This window comes from Camelus ferus, chromosome 3 (assembly GCF_009834535.1).
Source record: "Camelus ferus isolate YT-003-E chromosome 3, BCGSAC_Cfer_1.0, whole genome shotgun sequence".
NCBI classification, from domain to species: Eukaryota; Metazoa; Chordata; class Mammalia; order Artiodactyla; family Camelidae; genus Camelus; species Camelus ferus.
The window spans coordinates 25,068,782-25,090,298 of record NC_045698.1 but is presented as its reverse complement, the minus strand read 5'-3'; the positions used below and the strand labels follow the sequence as shown (position 1 = coordinate 25,090,298).

At 35.2% G+C, this 21,517-nt stretch overlaps 2 protein-coding genes across 4 annotated transcripts in view; one reads left to right on the top strand and one right to left on the bottom strand.

The window, feature by feature from the left end:
- NADK2 (NAD kinase 2, mitochondrial) overlaps positions 1-8,855 on the top strand; it is a 42,440-nt gene extending 33,585 nt beyond the window's left edge. For both annotated transcript variants that reach the window (XM_032471037.1, XM_032471041.1), the window contains 4 exons: positions 1,565-1,620; positions 1,760-1,813; positions 4,214-4,337; positions 6,735-8,855. In XM_032471037.1, coding sequence (XP_032326928.1) covers positions 1,565-1,620; positions 1,760-1,813; positions 4,214-4,337; positions 6,735-6,873 — 373 coding nt within the window. In that variant the 3' untranslated portion in view covers positions 6,874-8,855. The remainder of the gene's footprint in view (positions 1-1,564; positions 1,621-1,759; positions 1,814-4,213; positions 4,338-6,734) is intronic.
- A 3,781-nt stretch (positions 8,856-12,636) lies between these two features.
- The window catches only part of SKP2 (S-phase kinase associated protein 2), a 31,455-nt gene continuing 22,574 nt past the window's right edge, over positions 12,637-21,517 (bottom strand). For both annotated transcript variants that reach the window (XM_032471009.1, XM_006185130.3), the window contains exons 8-10: positions 19,941-19,992; positions 19,561-19,668; positions 12,637-14,584 (exon numbers count right to left, since the gene is read on the bottom strand). In XM_032471009.1, coding sequence (XP_032326900.1) covers positions 14,371-14,584; positions 19,561-19,668; positions 19,941-19,992 — 374 coding nt within the window. In that variant the 3' untranslated portion in view covers positions 12,637-14,370. The remainder of the gene's footprint in view (positions 14,585-19,560; positions 19,669-19,940; positions 19,993-21,517) is intronic.

Sequence of the window (21,517 nt, the reverse complement as noted above, 5' to 3'; positions counted from 1 at the left end):
TATATTCAGAGAAAATAGAATATGACTCATACATATTCCTTGCATTTGACATTTTCATTCAGTGTTGAGCTCTTGCCTGGAGCCAGGTAGTACCCTAAGTGTCTTGCATCTTGTGTGACAGTAATGCTAATGAGATCGGTATTGGGAACCTCATACTAAGCAGTAAGAAAGTCAGCACACTCAGAGTATTTTTCCTTATACCACATACTAAGTATGAGCAAAAGTACGGAGGCTGAATGAGCTTGCGGTGTTTGGAATGTGAAATTGGAGGGTGGATAAAGGTGGAAAAATAGGATGGGCAAGGGCCAGATTTTAGATCTGTCTCCAGTATACAGACATGATCTGTGAATGACCCCAATTTTTTAATGTGAAATTTTGTGTGTCTGCATTTTTCTTAAGAGAACGTCGAAATGTTTTTGGAGGGTATAGGATTAGACGGGTATACACAGTATCTCTTACTCCTCCTCCTCAAAAGTGTTAAAAGCCACTGAATGAGGTTTAGAGTGATGCGACTATGCAGTGTTGTTCCTGGTGTTGGAATTATCTACTAAGGCCATGTGAGAAGAGTTATGAGACAGAAGAATTCTAAATTCCTAGAAGATTTTGTTTTTAAACCTTTCCTTAACCATCTTTTTGGACCCCAGCACAGAGCTACTTTTAAACATTATTCATGTTTATGTTAACATTTGTTCTTGTGGTTAAGCAAGGCATCATACTGGTAAAAGATTTTTCATTTCAAGAACTATTTTATAATTTAAAGAAATACACGTTTTAAAAATATGTTAAGTAGTACAAAAGGGTATACAATGAAAAGCTAGTCTCTCATTTTAATTTCTAGTACTTATCTTGAGACACAACCACTCAATATATGTATAATGTTTTAATATCAATAAAATAGGGAAGTTTTATATATGTATATCATATAGTGCCTTTGGTTTTTTAACATATGGGTATCTTTCTATATCATTATGTATAGTTGTATTTTAGTCTTTTTAATATCTACATAATACTCTGAGTAGCTATAATATAATTTATTTAGCCAGCTTACTATGGTTTTGCTATTATTTGCTTCCTAGTTGCTTTGCTGTTATAAATAATGCTTCAGTGAATATCCTTTCTTGTCTTTGCATATGGTATGTGCAAGTGTATTTTAGGATAAACTACTAGAGTGAAGACTATGCTCATTTTAAATGTTGGTATTGCAGAATTGCCCTCCAACTGTGGTTTCTATAATTCCATAAGTGTATGAGAATACTTCTTTTCCCATACGCTATCAATGCATTACTTATCAGTTTTCACTTCTTAAAATCTGAGAAAAATCTTGTTTTAATTTGTATTTCTTCAACTATGAGTAAGAGTGAACGTTTTTTCATGTAGGCCCATGAGATGTTTGCCCACGTACTTTGCCCACTTTTTAAAACTTTGTGGCATGGTTATTGTCTTTTGGTTGCTTTTTCCTCTGATAATTTATAAGAATTCTTTGTACATGATGTGGATTATTCCTTTTTCATTTTAGTATGTTTTTAGAATTAAAATTTAAAATGTATGTGGTGTTTGTTTCTAGGTCATTCAATATTAACAGGGTTGCAACTCAGGCTGTGGAAGATGTTCTAAATATTGGTGAGTGCCAAGATAGCTATTATATTTTATAATTATAATATCCTATGTCATATATATATTTTATTGTATGTTAGCTATAATATATGTTACAGAATATTTTATTTAATCAAGATGTTTTCCCCCTTTCCTTTTTCAATAGCAAAACGACAAGGAAATTTAGATCTTCCATTGAACAGAGAATTGGTAGAGAAAGGTCAGTGACAAATGATCATAATTACTCACAATTTAAGTTAAATTTTGTGTAGATTTTGAGGATAGTATTGTGAATGTACTTGTCTAATTAGCAAACAGTGCTTTTTGGACTCAAACATGCTCTTAATATAATATCCCTTTAAATATATTTAAACAATAAAAAGTTTAGAGCTGGAGTCTTATATATGATTTTTGTTAACCATGGAAATAAAACCTCTATGTTATATTTCATTGTGACTGCAAACATATCCTAAGGGATGTGAAAATGTAGAAAAATACACATCTGACAAATAGGAAATGTACACCTAAACTCCATTGCTGTTAACATCCTCTGAATGGGAAGGAACTCTGAGCTGTGAATGCTGATCTTCATATTCACTACTGTGTTCGCTTTAACCTTCTACTTACTCCGCCCAGTTATTTTGGGGCTCCTTTAAGAGAACTAGCACTGCTGGGGAAAGGATACTGACTAGAGAGTTTGAAGACTTAGGTTCCAATCCCAGAACAAACTGGCCTCTCACTGTGAAATGATGGGCAAGACTGACTCCATTCCTCCATTTCCTCAACTGTTGAATCAGAAAGTGGAAGGAGCTTGCTGGTGTATAGGAATTCTTGAAATTTATTTTTTAAATTTTATTTTAAAAAATATTTAAATTCTTAAACTGAAAAACATAGTCATTTGATTTGCATCTGAAATTTTAACACACTAAAGTCTACTCATCTACCAGGATCATTTTTGAAAGTATGGACCTCAAAGCTAAATCTTGTTGTCTCTGTTTAATTGAAGAATATCCTAAGATTTTAAGGTAAATTATTTTTATTGAAGAATATCCTAAGATTTTAAAAAATCAACATAAAATCCAAACTTGTTAATGGTTGCCTATACCTACCTTTATAAGAATTTTTCAACATACACAATCAAAACAAAATAAAGACATAAGGTAGATATTGGCACATTTAAGACTGCAACTGTCATCCATAAATATTTGCATTTGAGAGAGTTATCAGAAAAGGCATGTTCTTATTGGTTGCCTTTAGAGTGATTTAGCAGTACATGATAAAGTATTTTACCAATGTCAGTTAATCTATTTATATATTTTGAATTCCCATATAAGACTTTCTTTGTTGGCAAGATGGTTTGCCTTTAAAATTGTAAACAGAACTAAATCTCTGAGGTCCCTTTCAGCCCTCTAAAACAGACTATTTTCTTCTTCTTTCAATTTAAGACCTAAAAGATTATTTCAGTCACTTCTTATAAGCTAAGATTAGTGTTAAATCTGTATCAAAGAAAGGAAAATTAGGCATTTATAATAATTGACTCTTCATTATATGATTTAACTTAAAGCATAATGTATATAAACAAGTGAAATTTATATCAGGTATATAAACTAATTTAAAATCACTATATATAAAATACAGTGATTGATTTTTCCCTTAGTAAACATACCACTTTACTTGCAGGAATGTTAGTCTTGTGAAGATTTGACTGTCTTCAGAAGCAGTTGTGAATGCCAATGGGGCAGTCGCTGTTACAGACACTTCTAGAGCTACTTCCTTCAGAGCTAGCATATTGTGTGTGTGAGTGTGTGTGTGTGTGTGTGTGTGTGTGTGTGTGTGTGTGTGTTCCCAGAGAGGCAAATTTTCATTTTTGAGAATGAGTTAGATATTTTTATTTAAGAGCCAAATAATTCAAATGAAATTTGGGTATATAACGTAGATTATGTGACAATCTAGTAATGACTTTTAATGTGGTGGTCAATTAAACACTCTTTCAAGCCCAATTTCTTTGTACAAGTTGTCTTTAACCAATTTGTACTCTGCATGCCAACTCTTGTGTGCCTCTTGGTTAGAGAGAAAGCAGGTCCCTTTCTAAGATTTCTAAAAATATCTTGAGTAATGGCAGTTTCGTTAGAGAAAGCATACTGCCTGTCATTGTTTGAGACTGCATTTTATACCAAGACTATTAATTTATAATTATATTTAGGAACCCTTTGGCATGATATTTTGGAAAGGAACTTATTAGCAAGGGAATATGGTAACTCAAGTTCCATTTTTGAGTGCCTCAAACTAGTTTCTTTATTTTCATTTGATTACTACCTTTGTAGTCCCCCCCCCCCACCACCACAATGTAGCTATTTCTTCTATATTGTGGTTGATGTAGGCTTCTGTGGGCTAATCTTGAAACCTACTCCTTACTTATAAGGGTTTTTTTTTTTTGTTTTTTAGTTTTTTAAATGGAATGTATTGTGAGTTCCAAGAAACTTCCTGCCAAACAGACCTTTGGAATAGAACTGCGTTTAAGTTGGTGATAGCATCCACTTTCGTTTACCCTTCTCAGAAGTGTAAAACACTCAGAAGTCTTTCACTGAAGGTGCTAATATTCTGCTTTTCTCTTTTATAGTAACAAATGAATATAATGAATCACTGCTTTACAGTCCAGAAGAACCAAAAATACTTTTCAGTATTCGAGAACCAATAGCAAACAGAGTTTTCTCAAGCAGTCGTCAGCGCTGTTTTACCTCAAAGTAAGCTTCCAAAAACCGACTTGTGATTGTTTTCATCTCTTGTAATTATAAAGCATACTTGGTTTTAAAGTAATTTCATTAAATTCACTCATTCAAAGGAAAAGGAAAAGTAGGACCTGTGGAGCTAATGAGGTATCATGCTAACCTGGCTAAAGTGATATTTTCTTTAAAACTTATTGTGCCATTTTAGAGAAACTAAAATTTAAATGAATAGAAAGGATCTAGTTATTTAATTGGGTGATATGGGCTTTTTTATTTTTTAAAAATATATTAAGACACAACAAAATCAAATTATCATTGTAAAGGAAAACTGGAAAGCAACTTTTTTTAATATGCTGTGGAACAGAAGCATATAAACCTAACTTGTATAGCAATAACCCTTTAGAGTGGAAGTCATTTCTTTCAGCTTTTCCCTAACATGAGCCCCCCTTCCCACATCTATTGAATTTCTCAGATTTTTTTTTTTTGAGAAGAGGATATACAAAAATGTTTATAATTTCTTATTTTGTAAAAGTTGCCCAATTATCCAAACTAACAGGAAAACCTGTAATTATGAAAAAATGTCATCTATCTCATGGCAAGCAAAGAGCAGTTTAATTACAAATTGCTGCTTATAGTGTCCATCTGTGTGTTTTGAAAATACATAATTGATTTTTTCCAAGAGAGACACTAAAAAGGAAACTCAACATACTTAAAAATCGCTTTAGCATTTGAGAGTTAATTTTGATTAATCAACAAATCTATACTCAGTTTGGGTGAGACTGCCTATAAAGATTCATTTAAATGTTTGCTCATATAAATGGGAGAATAGCTTTATGACCGTGGCAGTTGGAAAATATTTCTTAGCAGCAAGACTGATAGATTGAACTACATTAGAATGAAGTACTTTTGTTAAAGCAAGACACCATTAAGAAAATAAAAAGGCAAGCCAGAGTGAGATACTTGTAGTACTTGTATCCAGCAATGATTCATATCCAGAATATATTATAAAAATTCGTCCAAGAAATTTTTCAATAAGAAAAAGACAGGCAACCTAGTAGAAAAATGGCCAAAAGTCTTGGACAGGCATTTTACAGAAGAGGGTATCAAAATGGCTGATAAGTATATGGAAAAAACATCCTTGAGGGGAGGCTATAGCTCGGTGCTTACATTGCAGGAGGGCATGGGCTTCAGTACCTCACATTAAGTAAACAAACAAACAAACCTAATTACCTCCACCCCCCAAAACAAACAAAAATACAAAATTAAAAAAAAAAAAGACCCTCATGTAAGGAATAAAGGAAGGCTACAGTTTAGGAAAACACCCCAAAAATAATCTTGATCTTACTATTCATCTGGGAAATGCACATTAAAACTACATAATATGGTATCAGACACACCCCCCCAGAATAGCTAAAATACCAGTTGATGATAACTGGAGCAACTAGAACTTTATAGACTACTGTTAGGAATAGTTTGGAAAATTGTTTGGCAGTTACCTACCAAAGCTGAATGTGGCATATTGACCCAGTAACTCCAAGATATACATCCAACAGGAATGGATACACTGACAGAAAGGTGTGCACCAAGAGACATGCTCAAGCATATTCACAGGAGCAACATTCCTAATAGGCAGAAACCCAAATGCCCATGAATAGTAGAAGAGATGACTTAAATTCTGGTGTTCTCAAACAGTGCAAGTATTTTCATACAGTAATGAAAGTCAACACAGTACTGCTACATGTAATAACATGGGTGATTTCATAAATATCTTAAGCAAAAGAAGCTAGACACAGGCATACCTATTGTATTCTTCTATTTATATGAAGTTGAAGAATACACAAAGCTATTACTGCTGTGGTGATTGAAGTTAGGATAGTGGATATGCTTGGGAAAGCGGGGTGGGGTAGTGACTGGGGATTGGAGTAAGAGCATTAAGAGAGCTTCTGGGGAACTAGGTAACATTTGATTCCTAATTTGGGTGGTGATTATGTGTGTATGTTTGATTATCGGGTTGTACCCTCATAATTTGTACCTTTTCTGTATGTTACATGTAAGTAAAATTTTCACAAAAAGATAGGTTACATTCTTGCTCAATACCTAAAATAATTGTAATGGTAATAACATTCAAAAAAAAGCATATGAGTTCCATCAGATCTGAACTTGTTCCCTGATAAATGTTTGGGTGAATGGAGCTATCCTGAACATTTAAATTTTGAAGTTGTTTTGATAACGTATCCCATGTAATCACATAGTCACTAATTGTCTCATACCAAAGAGCAACTTTGATTTTTTAAAATCAAGGCCAAATGATCTGTCTGCTAGTTTAGATAAAAATTAAGTGTTTTAAAGAAACTATAATTTAGGGGTAAGAAAACTGTTGATACTTAATGTTGAAAGATGTTTCTTTCTGCTCAGGGTTTGTGTTCGTTCTCGTTGTTGGGATGCCTGCATGGTTGTGGATGGAGGAACTTCTTTTGAGTTTAATGATGGAGCAATTGCTTCAATGTTGATCAATAAAGAAGATGAGCTTCGAACTGTGCTTCTAGAACAGTGAAGGGTGTCCTCAGATGACAGATAACTACCGGAAAAAGTTTTACTGCAAAAACAGACTGCCGGTCATAAAGCTACATTTTTTGGTTATTGTCGAGACTGGTTGGCCTTGGGCTCAAAGGTGACCAAGAAAGTGAGATTTGCATTATTCTTCTGTTGGATTCTGATGGAAAAGATGTTCACTGTGTAAGAAAATGGATGGACTAAACTGATTAGAATTCATACCAGTGAAATTTCTATATTGCTCATATTTGGTTTCCAAGAGTGCTGGTATCTTTTTAAATTTAGAGAGGTAGGTTCCAATAAAGGATTAATGTTCAGGATTTGAAATTTAACTGTACAAGTTTTTTTTCCCCTTACTTTCCCCCCTAACTTTGTGGAATTGGTCAGACCAAACACATATTTAATTAGTATTTTTTATAGTATCTAAAAATCAAGATTTTAAAAAACTTTGTTGATGGAGAATTTTGATAAATCCTGACACTGACCTAACTGAAGTAGGTAAATGTGTTTTTATATATGCTAGGGGTTTTCTAATTTCAGGACACAATGCTATTGTTATGACTATTGATTTTAAAAGTTAAAGCAATCATTTTTGAAATTATTTATAGCTGTTTTCATTTAATTGACTGTCAGGTTAATTTTGACAATGCTGGGTGAAATATATCTGGACAAAATCATGACACTGTTAAGGATGTTTTAATTATCCAACAACTATATTAGGTCTTAGGTAATTTTTTAAAAATGATTTGAGTCTAATAAAGCTCTTCCATATTTAAAACTCTCTAACATGGATTCAGAGATTCAAAGGCTGAACTGATTAGACATGTTCTATTAGGAGTTTGGTAAAACCTTTGAAAAAGATTTTTATCTAGTGTTAGGAGTATTGTGAGAAAATGGATTACTTAATAAATATGCAAAACATACTAGTTTTGGAATTGCCTTACTTAATATCATGGTAGCTTTCACCTAGCTCATATTCCAAGTTTTACATTTTAGCTTTGGAAGATAAAATGTTACGGCTTTTCTTTTTTCTCTATTATGACAGTTTCTTTACCTAATTCCTGATCTACTTATAAGTAACCCTAGAATTATCACAGAAAGCACCTCTTGCTGTATCATGAGACAGTTGGTATTCTCATTCCAATTATTCAAAGTTACATTGGTTTTGTTTTTACTTGCTGCTAGAATTTTTCTTGAGTCATTGACATATTTATTGAACACCCACTCTGTGCCATGTACCGTGACAGGTGCTGGATATGCGCTGGTAAAGTAAACAGACTCTGTCCTGATAGAACTTGAGTCTAGTGAGCTCAGACGTAAATTCTTTGAAAGCTAGAAGGTATCATCAAATTGAGTGCTCTTAGTTCTGGCAACATTTATCATGTTTTTGTCAAATTCAACATTTTTATATAAATGTTACTATACAAGGGTAATTTAGGTTTTGATGTATATCCAGAACAAGAATCTGTTTTCCTTTTCTTAGTTTAGAGTATCTGCATAGACACTCATAGCAAGGAGTTTACAGGATGCATACAGTAAAAATTAGTGTTTTCCCAGAGATGGATCTAGTTTCTGGTTTGATTTAAAAATGATATACTTAAGATGCCACTTGATAAAGAAGTAAAATTCCACACTATAAAACCTCCCTAACAGGTTTAAAATACCTTTTTGACAAAAATTCCAGCTCCATCTTTAATATCAAGAAAATTCGATTATCCAAAATGGTACCATAGATCTATTAATATGTAACATATTAATAGGTAACCTGCTGTGTAAAATTGTTCATAAGCCATATTTTAAAGGTTTTAAAAATACTTAATGTGCTCCATTTGTGATATAACTTCTAACATTTCTGCTCGGTGGTAGGGTTTTATTTGTAAGAGATGATGAGAGGCAAAGGATGTTAGAATAGCAAAAATGTTTTTCATGAATGAGTTAATCTTTTAATGGCAATTGTGTGTGAATAAAATGAAACTACTCTTATCTTTTCTTTTTTACTTCATTTATTTCTTTAGCTCATATTATGGGTCATTTGAAAACCAGATTCCCCCAAGTTGTTTCAAGCAGGCCTTTTTCCCCACTGCTATGTATTCTGTGCCCTGCTGACTTCATTCACTGCTAATATTTGACACAGTGCTTACCTGGTAAATGTAGATAGACTCCTCAGATAATTTTGAGTTAATATTTTTGATGCTCCATATGTATTTATATTAATGGCCTCAGTAAATCAGATCATGTTACATGTTTTGCTAAATATATATAGCCTTTGAGTATAAAGAATTTCCATTGATTTCATTTTTTAAATATAAAAAAAAGAATAAAATACAAAGAACCATTAACACAAATTTTATTGAAAAATACTTGAGTTGAAAAAGTTGTCCAATATAAATTTAAGGATTATCTATTGCTCTGCTGTGAAAATAATGATGTAAATTTAGAATTTAAATCACTAGTTCATTGTGCCAGTATAGTATGTGCATCTTTATACTTAAGGATAGTATCTACCAAGACGGTTGTGCAAAAAAGATCCCAGGCATAACGTGATATGTAAATGATATAGTGAAAATATTATATATATAACTTTAAAATATAAGGGGGAGGGTAAGAGTAAACATGCTGATGAACTGCTGAACTACAAAGAGGAATTACTTCAAGTGCAATTTATTCTTTAACATTAAAAATAACCATGAAAGGATTAGAGTGTAAGTCAATAAGAAGGCTTATTAAGTTTTCTACATGAAGGAAAGCATGAAGAGTATTTTTTTAAAGTGTCATGAGCTTCATTTTATGATGGATTTTTAAGAAAATTACTGACTAAACATGAAGTCAAAAGAAAAAAAAACAGAAAAGAATGTGTTAATTTGAATGTTTTATAGGATAGCAAAGGCATGGATTATAACTAATTTTGTCTTCTCTTTTCAAAAATCAAACATCAATAATTAAAAGCAAAAATTCAGATTTTGAGATCCTGAAAAGACTGTTGAAGAGATACATAGCTTTTTATATCAGTAGATTGTGAGTTCACTGGGAGTAGGGGTTGAATTCTGATTTGTAACTTCTCACAATGAATTCTTCAAAACTGGCATAGCTAGAGAAGAAATTGCCTATTATGATAATAAATGATGGTTTTACTATGCTGAAACATTCTTAGGGAGTCTGTCAGGGGGTGGAGGGGGCAGTTTCTGATGTTTGGATAGTTGAAGTTAGTAGGACAGTATTTGAGAAACAGGTTTTTTTTACAAACTGTTCTTTTAAATACATTTCCCCCAACTGCAACTTTGTTTTTTTTCCCCTACACTTATTTTCTTTAAATGGTTGAAGAGAGCTTGAACAATTTGTCAGGTTCTTCTTGGCTTTCACAAGAAAATGATCTATTTAAAATACCTTTGGTAATTAAGTTTTATTACACAGCTATCTTCTCCTGCCTCAGATCTTTCCTTCAAAACATCATTTGTTGATGGAATGATTCTTCACAAAACCATTCTTTCAAATATTTTCACTGGTCGTTTAAATGGGTTGCTGTGGATTATCCACTTTGCCTGTAGTTTTGGATGAATGTATTATTGTCAAAGTCCTACCTTTCTGCTTTCCGGCTCATGGAGCAATACCACTGCAAATGAACCTGCAGTTATCCCGAGTAGTAAATTAATAGTTTTGAGAGAAAAGGAATTTTAAAAGCCAATATAAATGACTACGTGCTAGTTTTTGTTTAAAAGCCAATATAAATGCATGGTAATGGTTGGGATATGACACATTCCAGTGTGCCTATTAATTTAAAAATGTATAGCTATGGAAAAAGTCTGCTTTATTGTCTTTCATCAGTCACAGCCCCTGCCATCTGAAGACCTTAAAATACACTGATTTTAATGCTCAAATGTGCAAGTTAGACACCTGCTTTAAGAAATACCAAAAAATCAGCATTTTGACATTTAGATTCACTAAAAAGTAAAAATAAATATTAAAGCAAAACAAATCCATAAAGGGAGATTAGTATGGGCTTTAGCACTTCAACCTGTTTTGTGAGGCGTTGGTCCCTTGGTGATGAGAGCTTTTTGACTTCCCGGGATACCTGGCTAGGTGGGGATGGGGAGAGGAGTGATAACGAAGGAGGTTGCCTTCTTGTTTGTTCCAAGGCTAGGGTATCCTGTGGAATGGTGTTCTTCTAGTTTTCCTGGACACTACTTAGTGCCATTCCTTATGGTCAGCACCTTCCCCTGCCGTTGTTCAAACACATTATCCACACTGCAGATCATTAGTAAATGCTGGATTGTGATTGAGTTACAGGATAGAAGGAATGCATCACTTTGTACAGAAATAAAAATTCTGCATTTGGCTTCATATCTTGGGAACTTGTGGCTAGGGTATCGGAGAGGGAGGACCCAAGGACCAGAGGTAGATGTTAACATCATAAAAAGAATGACAGCCAGATGTTATGCACTTCTTGAAGGAAGGACATAATACTATCAAGTATCACCCTGTGAAACCAAACAAAGCAAAACTTGATAGGATAAGCCTCTAGATCAGGGTTCCTCATCACTGGCACTATTGAGGTTTGGGACCAGATAATTCTTTGTTGTGGGGAGCTGTCCTGGATGGTCAGCAGCATCCTTAGTCTACCTGCTAGATGCCAGTGGCACCTCTCCACCTGTGACAACCAAAACTGTTTTCAGATGTTCCCAAGGGTCTCTTGGGTGGCAAAATCACTCTTGGTTAGGAGCTTTCTGCTGCTGGAACCAACTACCAGTTTATGGAAATAAGGGACAGATTAACATGTTAAACAATACTCCAGGGATCGATCACATCAGCAAAACCCAGAATGTGGAACACTGGACAAACAACGTAGTTTCTTCAATAAATAAGTTGTAAGGATAGTAAAGAAGGGGAACCCAAAGATTTAGAAACTTAAGAAAATGTCCGTATCAAGCAAATGCAACGTATGAACAATGTTTGGAGCCTGATCAAAACAAATCCATGCAATAAAACACTTTTGACAGCTGTGGAATTTCCAACACCATCTTGATATTTAATGTTTCAGAATTAATTTAGGAAAGTATCTCTTAAAGGTATATACTGAACTATTTATGAAGTCGTAATTCTGGGTTTTACTTCAAAATAATGTGTGATGGAGGGGCAGGAGGGTGGAAGATGGATGAGACGATGGATGAGAATGAGGTTGGCCATGAGTTAATGACTGTTGAAAGTGGGTAATGAGGTTCATCCTCTTCTCTAGCTTTTGCATTTGACATTTTTCATAATTAAAAACAAAAAAGGAAACATAGCAGTGATAATATAAAAAAAGCAAAGAACTGGGTCACTGTTCTACCATTTGAATGGATGAGATCTAAAGGAATTGAGTTCCTGGAAGAGCTCTGGATGCAGGGTATTAGGAAGCCATCCAAATAGTTTCTTAATGAGATTAAAATACACAATTATAAGCTGATCAAGTTTGTATTTAAAAAGTGCTACTAGCTAACTTTTATTGATGGTACTTAACAATCATTTATCACTTAAATGTTTTATAAATGTCATTTCTTTGAGAAGCACTTTAACCACAACAAGCCTGTATTTAGCCCCTGGTCACAGTATTACAGACATTTTAATTTGACAACAAGCACACGAAGTAGATGGGGCAAAAAGGACCAGGTCAGGGCTTGTTTTGAAGGGCCTTTTTCAGAGGGCTGAGACAAATCACACACCCCACCAAATGCTAATTTTAACCACAGTACCCAAGGAAAAAAAGAGAAGGAAAGGAATACAACTTAGCTGAAGTACTCGTTCTTATAAAAATGTGTTTTATTTTTAAAACAAGTCTATAAAAGTAGAAATCACATACAAAAATACAGATTACTCTGACACGTTAGCAAAATAGCTTATGGCTGGACTTGAGTTTGGAAGTACTGTATGTCTGAGGGCATCCGGAAGTCAGAGTCCAACCGGAGCCTGTCTCCAGCCCTTGTCACTAATCTGTAAACAATAATTTCAAGTAGTATTTAGCACTTTTTAACTACTACGAAATTGAAACCTAATCATTCCCTGTAGCACACTACTTGAAAATTTCCTTCCTTAGGCCTGAACAGATCAGGGCACTTCATACCACTGTTTCTAACACTTGAAAAATCTGACTTAAGCAATGTTAATCGAAAGGATGAGTTCTGGCTTTTGTTCCATTTTGAACATACGAGAGGTCCTCAATTTAAAAAAGAAATTAGTGTTTTGTTTTTTTTTTAAGTAGAATTTAATCCTGTTGCTTCTATGTATCATTAAAAAAATCGCTGATGTTAGCAAAAGGTTCAACACCTGAGTCTTCACTTTTATGTAGGTGCAAGTTGTGCTTACTTGCTCTGAAACTGTGTGGGACATACACCTACTTCTAGTGTGTGTTTCTGACAGAAAGGAACATGCAGTTCCTCTTAGGGAACTCAACGTCCAGCAACCTTATAAAATGGGTAGTTTCAAACCATCATTGTGGGAGACCATTAAGAAGAAAAAAAAAGGACAATTTAAAATACTTGATTCCAGAGTAATATAAAAATAACTTCAAGAACCTCAGCGAAAAAGGAACATGGCAGGCAACCTCAGTTCAGCCTTCCATCCAACATTTCAAGAATTAGAGACTGACCGGTCACTACCACCTTTCTAAAACAAAGCAAGTCATTTTAAAAGCTAAAGAACACACATTAACATAATTTGATCATAAAGACAGAAGTCCACAATTAAATTTCCTCAGCTGATTGAGAATCCTGGGAACACAGTACATAAAGGAGACTTCATTCACGTGCGTTAGAGGATCGTTCAGGTTAACCTGTCATAGAAAGTTGCCTCCTGAGCCTTCAAATTCTCTACCAACTCTCTACCTCTGGTTGGCTGGTTGTTTGCTTTTTTTAAACTTAGGTTTTAAGGTGAATTGCCCAGGGCTATTTGTTTCCATCAACCTATTTTCAAATCTAAAGGCAAAGCTGAAATTTCTTTCAAAGCATTTTTCTTTCAATCCTCAGGAGAGACTGCCTCAATCTACTCTATGAGTCTCACTCTGTTCAGCTTATAATACAAATAGCTTATTATTCTTGCAAATCTATGTCTTAGAAAGCAGTACTGACAAATTAAATAGAAGAAAGCTCAGCTGCCATATAGGCTATGAAAATGATTTGCTGGTGATTTTGAAGCTTGATTCTTAATAGATTTAATAAGAAGGGCACTTGGAAGAGGTGGCTCAAATCTTGCTCTTCAAGATATCCTGAAATTACAGGCTTACTCTCCTAAAATTACAAAAGGCCATCAACTTAGGCTTTTAAGGGTATAGCAGTGATAAAAGCTTTCTTAGTCCTTTAAAAAAAGCAAGACTTCAAAGTTTTCTCTCTCAAATGGTTCTCTAATATACTTGTAGAAAGAAGGCAAGGGAAAACCAAGAATAAAAATAGCTGAGCTCTCCAGCAATTGGGCTTCCTGCCTATTTTCCCTGTTCAAAGAAAGGAGGAGACACCATCCTGCAATAGATACTTCATAGACAACTGGGCTTTTGCAGTGTCAGTCGGCATTTGATGCCCCATATCTCCTGATTCTTTTTGTTGCCAATGGTTGGCCTGGCAATGGTGGTGAAATGGGAACAATTAATCTGTAGATGAGGAAGGGCTTCCTTTAACAGTTGAAGGGTAGTATCTGGCACGATTCCAAAGACTTGTAGTGTTTTTAGTGTGGGGATTTCGCCAAGTTCACTGGAAAGGAAGAGAGAGACTTTTCAGAGCAGCGGTATCTATGGTAACGATTCCACTAGTTACATGACCCAGTTTTTACAAGTTGTATCATATCCTATAAAATGCAAACGGAAGACGTAACTTGCAATCAATGATTTGAGAAAACAGCAAAGGTGAATCAAATCACAAAGCACAAGCTATAGCTCGGACAACATGGCCTTAAGAAACACCCAAGTGCATTTTGTTGAATTCCTAACCTCAAAACTCCAAGGTTTATTTAAAACACAACCATCTTCGCTTCCTTTCTCCATTTGTTGATTTATAGTGAAAAGTGTCACTGCGTTGTAAGGAGAAGCTAGCAAGCTAGTGATGGGAAAAGTAAGTGTTTTACTGAGGCATCTGTTGGAATCACCAAAAGTTACATACAATTTAAGCATATGGACTTGACCTTTATCTGAGCGAGGCTCACCTTCTCAAAAGGAGACGTGAGCAGAGTCGATAACTTCTTAATAATGGCTAATACTCAACAAGTCCATTATATTCGATGAAACCTAACAGTGACTTCACAACGATATTGTAAGCAGGGTTCTGTGTAGATGGGGGCAATAGCCACCTTACTTCTCTATTTATTCTCATTTTTCTCCTGCCACATGTAACGCAGTCCTCTTCCTTCCTAGGTATTTCACATTAGGTGAAACACAACTCTGTCAACAGTGAAATTCTGGTCCCCCATAAAAGGGAGCCTGTTTCCCCAGAGCAAATACTTTTGGGTAATGATTCTTTTTTCTTAACCCAGATCTGTGTGCTTAGACATTCATCTCTCTGATCTGTATTTGCTCCAGGTTGGGACACACAGTACGAAGTCTCAGGAAAGGGAATATTTGATTTGGAATGTCAACAAAATCCCACTGCAGGTCAATGAGCACATCCATGACCTAGAATTAGAAGCATCTTTTATATTTCCATATAGCCAGTAATTACTTAAAAAACAAACTTTCCTTACAATAATTGTCACCTGTCCTCCAATCTTTCTTCCTTTCAGCTTCATGTCCATCCTGACGTCCAACGTGTCTTCAGAAAGCCTAGCTCAGCTTTTGTCCATCCCCAGCACAAAAACCTTTGCTACTTCCCTCGTGTTTACAGACCTCAGACTGTTCAGTTGGCCTTAAGACCTTCCCTGCTAAACCTGCTCTCCGACTCTTCCTACTCCTCCAAGAGTATGTATTCTGCACTCAACAAACTGTCTTAAACATGATGGATGTTTAATATATATTAGCTGCATACAAGATGAAGGGTAATTTAGAAAACAAAACTACTAGCCAAATAAAATAAATGTGCTTGGTGTTCCTAAGGGGGCAATAAGATCTGGAGGTCACAACAGAATAAAAAAAAGCAGGAGGAACAAACTGCTGTTGTTCTTAAAGGAAGCTAATCTCTGGAATATAAACAGGAATATAGAGAAAGGTAGATACATAGATGTTTATACTTATTATCACTTAGTTGCTTTCAGGCAATCCCGCCCCTGCCTGAAAGCCCTCTTATGTGAAATCTGAGTAGTGAGAACTTGGTAACAGCCATGAGAATTTTGGTGCTGGGATATCCAGAGTAGCCAAATTGTAAGTCATTCTGCAGTGGATAGTATTTTAAAAAAAAACTACAGGGGGTAATGAGAAAATGGGGAATGGCAGATGACAGAAAGGGAAATGTTCCTGCAACAGCATTGGGTAAGAGCCTTGGTAAAGAAAGAAATTACTCTAGACTCACGGAAGACACTCGGGTGTTATATGTAAGAATGGAGAGCTGTAATATCAGACAGGATGCTGGATGAATGATCATTCCCAAGCTGAGAAACCAGAAAGTCTTTACAATTTTCAGGAGACCAGAAGGAAAAAAAAAGGCTTTTGTACGTGTATCACCTACAAAACCACAGAGCACACACACAAATATCTCTTAAAAACTACCATGGAAGACTGTGATTTCAAAATGTAGAATAAATAAACAAGATTATACTGTATAGCACAGGGACATATATACAAGATCGTGTGGTAGCTCACAGCGAAAAAAAAAAACGCGTGACAATGAATATATGCATGTTCATGTATAACTGAAAAGTTGTGCTCTACACTGGAATTTAACACAACATTGTAAAATGACTATAACTCAATAAAAAAATGTTTAAAAAAAAGAAAAAAAACCCCAATACCTACCCAATTTAACCTTGTACAGGAATTGTAAAATAAAAATTACATCTTAAAAAATAAATAAATAAATAAATAAATAAATAAATAAATAAATAAATAAAACTACCACGGAAATGACTGAAAAGGAAACAAGGGGAGGAAATGAATATAGTACTAGAGCCATTATTTCTAATTTAAGAAGAATAAAGTGATACTGATTATGCCTTAAGTGTCTCCGTTTAGTTTTAGTAAACAAAAGATTAAGTAAACAAAACCCCTTCACAGGTTTACCCCTTACTTCATCTACCTAATCCTGTTTTCCTCATAAAATCCTAAATTCCTTAACTACAAGTTCTCCAACAAGAGTTTTTTGTCTCTCCTAATCTCAGATCACTATACCATCTCCGGCTTGGGTTTCTTACTTGAAGGATAAATACAGACTAATTAGAAGAAAGTTTAGATGGAAGGAATCAGGCCACTTAAAAGGGTTAGAGGATAAATACAATGAGGTTATGTCCTGAGGAAGAAAAACCAAGTTTCCCAAGTATTTTAAACCATTAATTATCATTACAGAAGAAAGACCCTTGAATTTTATTTTCCCACTTCTGATATAAGAAATGAAAACTCTATAGCATAAGTGGCTTTCTGGAAGTTACTGTTGAAGATCCTAGAATTCTTACTATGCATTTCATATTCATCAGCTGCCAGGATGACTGAGACTCGAGGGCAAAACATTTTATCTTGAGAAACTTTTAAGGACAGGGTACCAGCAAGCTCATGTTAATGGATTCACAAGGTAAACCAGTACAACATTTACAAAATGTCTAAAAAAAAACATAATCTTTTACCTGAAAGTTCAAGGACAGCATCTCTCTTCTGTCTGTCCTCACTCTATTCTGTAGCTAAACTCCTGATGCCCCTGTTTCCCTTATTTCAAGACAATATTTAGGCAAATCAGTTCTAATAAAGCAATGAGGGTTCACGCCTAGGTCTGTGACTTCAGACCTAAGCCCTGAGCCATCAAATTACACTGCAGGTATCACCGTGCAGGCATTATCATCCCACTGGATGAAAATATTGTGGGAGGGCTCAGAGCCTCCCCTGAGCCTCTGCTCAGGAGAAAGGATTTGGTATTACCTGCTTAGCTTCTCTCTCTCTAGAGAGAAAGAACAGAAGTGACACATGGGTAGATTATCTCGAGAACAGCAATCAAAAAAATGATCACTGCACTCCCCGGGCTGCAAAGGCAATGAAGCTGGAGCCCAGATGGTGAGGACAGAAAAGAACGGATGACAGAGAAACCTTTTTGGGTGGACACATCAGGCTCCTGGGAATTTTGCACACTAGAAAATTCAAGTGGCAGGAGATTTTAATAAGAATTCCATGTATATGAATTTAGACCCCAACATTGGAGAGCCCTCAAACTGAATACCAGCCACTCTTTTAGGCAGTGCTTTTCCAAATGAGATACCAGCTCAGCCCCTAAACCCCAAGATTAATTAAACTGATCTATTAAAAAATATAACCACCGGATTCCCTAATCCTATTAGTTAACTCTGTAGAACTGAAGTATCTGATTTATTCATTAATTCTTTTTTTTTTCGGGGGTTGGGGGATGGTAATTAAGTTTGTTTATTTATTTTTAATGGAGGTACTGGGGATTGAACCCAGGACCTCATGCATGCTAAGCATGCATTCTACCACTGAGCTATAACCTTCCCCCCTGATTTATTCCTTAATTCTTGAAACTAATTCATAAGGTCCAAACCAATAATTTGAAGAGTACCTAAATTCCTGGTTCAAGTTCACCACACTTCTTTTGCAGGAACCAGAAACTTGGTTACCTTCACGTGGACAGTGAGCTTACACGAGGTCAGCAGCCTCACTGAGGGCACACTGGCTGGGATGAGAAAGGAGGGCACCAGACCAAATCCGAGAAACTGACTTCTTGTGCTTTTCAAGAAAACTGCTATACACCTAGGTTTGGCATGGGAAGAATTTCCCAGCCCTTTGAAATACAGGAGAACTTTCTGAAACTAAAGAGATGCTATTACTCCCAGGATGATTGGGTATAGCACTTCTTAAAAGGAAGATGGACCAGGTTCCTTTTTTTCTTTGCACTGCCTTGATTTTGTGGAAGTTGCTAAGGTACAAAATCAACCCCTCTAAAGCTACCAGATAATTTTGCACGTGTCCCAGGAGACCTAGAATGTAGACCCAGCTCAGCCATTAACTCACTGTTTAGCTTTGGGTAAGTTACTCCACTCTTTTGGACCTCAATCTCCCACCTTTTCAAAGAGCGCATCACTCTTACAATATTTACTACTTAAATATTTCTCTTTCTCTCATTCCTTGACCATCCAGGACAGACACCAGTAGAAGATGACAGTACTTTTCCTCTAAGCTCAGATGAAGATTTCTGGAATCAAATGGAACTGATTTGAAAAATTTCGGAAATACACAAACATGCCCAGGGTCTGCCTCCCCCTTTGTACCCTGAGCTTCCTGGGAGTAAGGGCTATCTTCTTTCAGAAGTCCTCCAAAAGTGCTATATAGTATTCTAACAGTTAAACCTGCTCACAGCTAAATAAATGGTTAGTCAACTACCTCAATCAACTCAACTTTACCAGACATTTTAAGCAAAAAGAATTTGCCTTGGGTTTTCCTATGTTGCAGGTCTTTCCTAAGCAGTTTGTGGTACACTGCTTTTATGTTTAAGTTTTCAATATCTGCTGTTAACAATAATGGATTTTAACACCACGTGACATCTCTTTTGGTCCCTGCCTTCTGCTAGCTTTGAAAAAGAAAAATACTTACAGTAAAGTTTCAGGTATTATGTCATAGCATCGACTGAGTGATAGGTGCTGGAGGTAGTTGAGCTGATAAAATTCCTGAAAGCAGTCATGCTTCAGCATGACGCTATCGCTGTAACAGAGCAGAAGAAAGCATTCAAAACCTCTCCAGCAATCCTAGACAGAGAAGACAGGGAACAGCCTACCACGTAGTTCCTTCAATTCACCAATTCACCGAATTAAGATCCTTTTCTCATTCAATTAGCAATCATGATTTTTCTTTCTTTTTTCATTTCTTTTCTCTTCTTTTCTTTTCTTTGCCTTCTTTCCCTTCTTCCCTTCCCTTTCCTTCCCTTTCCTGTCCTTTCTTTCCTTTCTTTCTTAAATAAATAAACAAAAACATACCTTAAGTCTAGGTGGACAAGATTGGGGCATCTTCCAACTAGGGTAGAGACATCTAGAAAAAAAAAATGGTCCTTATTAAATGACAAACAAGACAAGGATTTGTGCTATCAATACTTCATTCAACATTGTGATGGACGTTCAGAACAATGCAATTAGAGTCACATGCTATTAGAAAGAAACAAAAAATTCACCTTGGCATATAAAACTTTCTACCAGGAAAATACAAGAGAATCATGTGAAAAACTACGGGAAACAGTAAGAGAACTAACTGTGTGAAGTGCTGGTTAACAAAATCCATAGCTTATCCATGTAGCAGCAAGAGCTGTCTGGAAATACAGGGGGAAAATAATCCCGTTCACAACAGCAAAACGCAAAACCAAACACTACAATATATAAGGAAACAACCTGTTATGAAGGTAGCCCTCAAAATCGGTGGGGGAAATCATGGATTATTAAAAAATAATATGGCTATCTCAACTGGAAAAAATCTACTTCTCCAATTCAAGTAATATATCCAAATAAATTCCACATGTATTAAACATTTCTAAATGCAAAAATATGGGTGACTGATTATTCATTGGATCTTTGGATAGGTAAGGAGTTTCTAAACAAAAAAGAACACACAAAGGGTATATTGATAATTGATAATTTACTACACAAAATTTAAAAACTCTACCATGTTAAAGCAAAGCAACACAAACAGAATTAAAGAGGTATCAGAAAACTGAGAATAAAAGTTTCCAACATACTTTTAATAGTTAATGGTTTTATTATATAAAAAGTATTAAAAAAGATAGAAAAAAACCAATAACACAGGCAAAGAAAATGAAAAGATACTTCGTAAAATAAACATCATAAAAATGGAGCAAGAAACGCAAAATACAATTAAAACATTACTTTTCCACCATCAAATGAAAAACAAATCCTATTACAATGCCCAGAATTGGTGAAATACAATAGAGCAGGTCCCCCCTCTCCGTATACTAAAAGTAGATATTTAATTTTAGCCTTTCAGAAGAACTAACTGGTTTTTTTTAAGGGTGAACTGATATATATACTTTTTAAGTGTTCAGGGCATTACACACTTTGCTCTTTGCCTCAGTAATTCCACTTTCAGAAAAATAATTAGAGATGTTCATGAAGACGTTCATTATAGTGACAGTTATAATGGTCCCCCAATTAGTTTAATAGGCTGAACTCCATCCCTTCTAATACCTAACAGTAGCTCTTAAAAAGCTTTTTAATGACATTTCGTGACATAAAAAAATACTCAGGATATACTGTATAGTGAAAACAGAGCAAAATGTATACAACGCACTATAATCTCTATTTAGTTAAAACCCACAAACTCATATTTATACACAAACTCACACACAGAAAGAAAGGGGGTTGGGGCTGGAAGAAAATACACTCAAACAATAACTGCAGTTACCAAGGGTGATGAGAACAGAGAGAACTTTTCAGAATTTGGGAGAAAGTCACATGCGTTAACTGTGTAATCAGAAAATGAATCAATAGTGTTATTTATTTAAAAATAGACAAATTTTCATTAATGTTCGAGTTGTTATTCCCTTCCC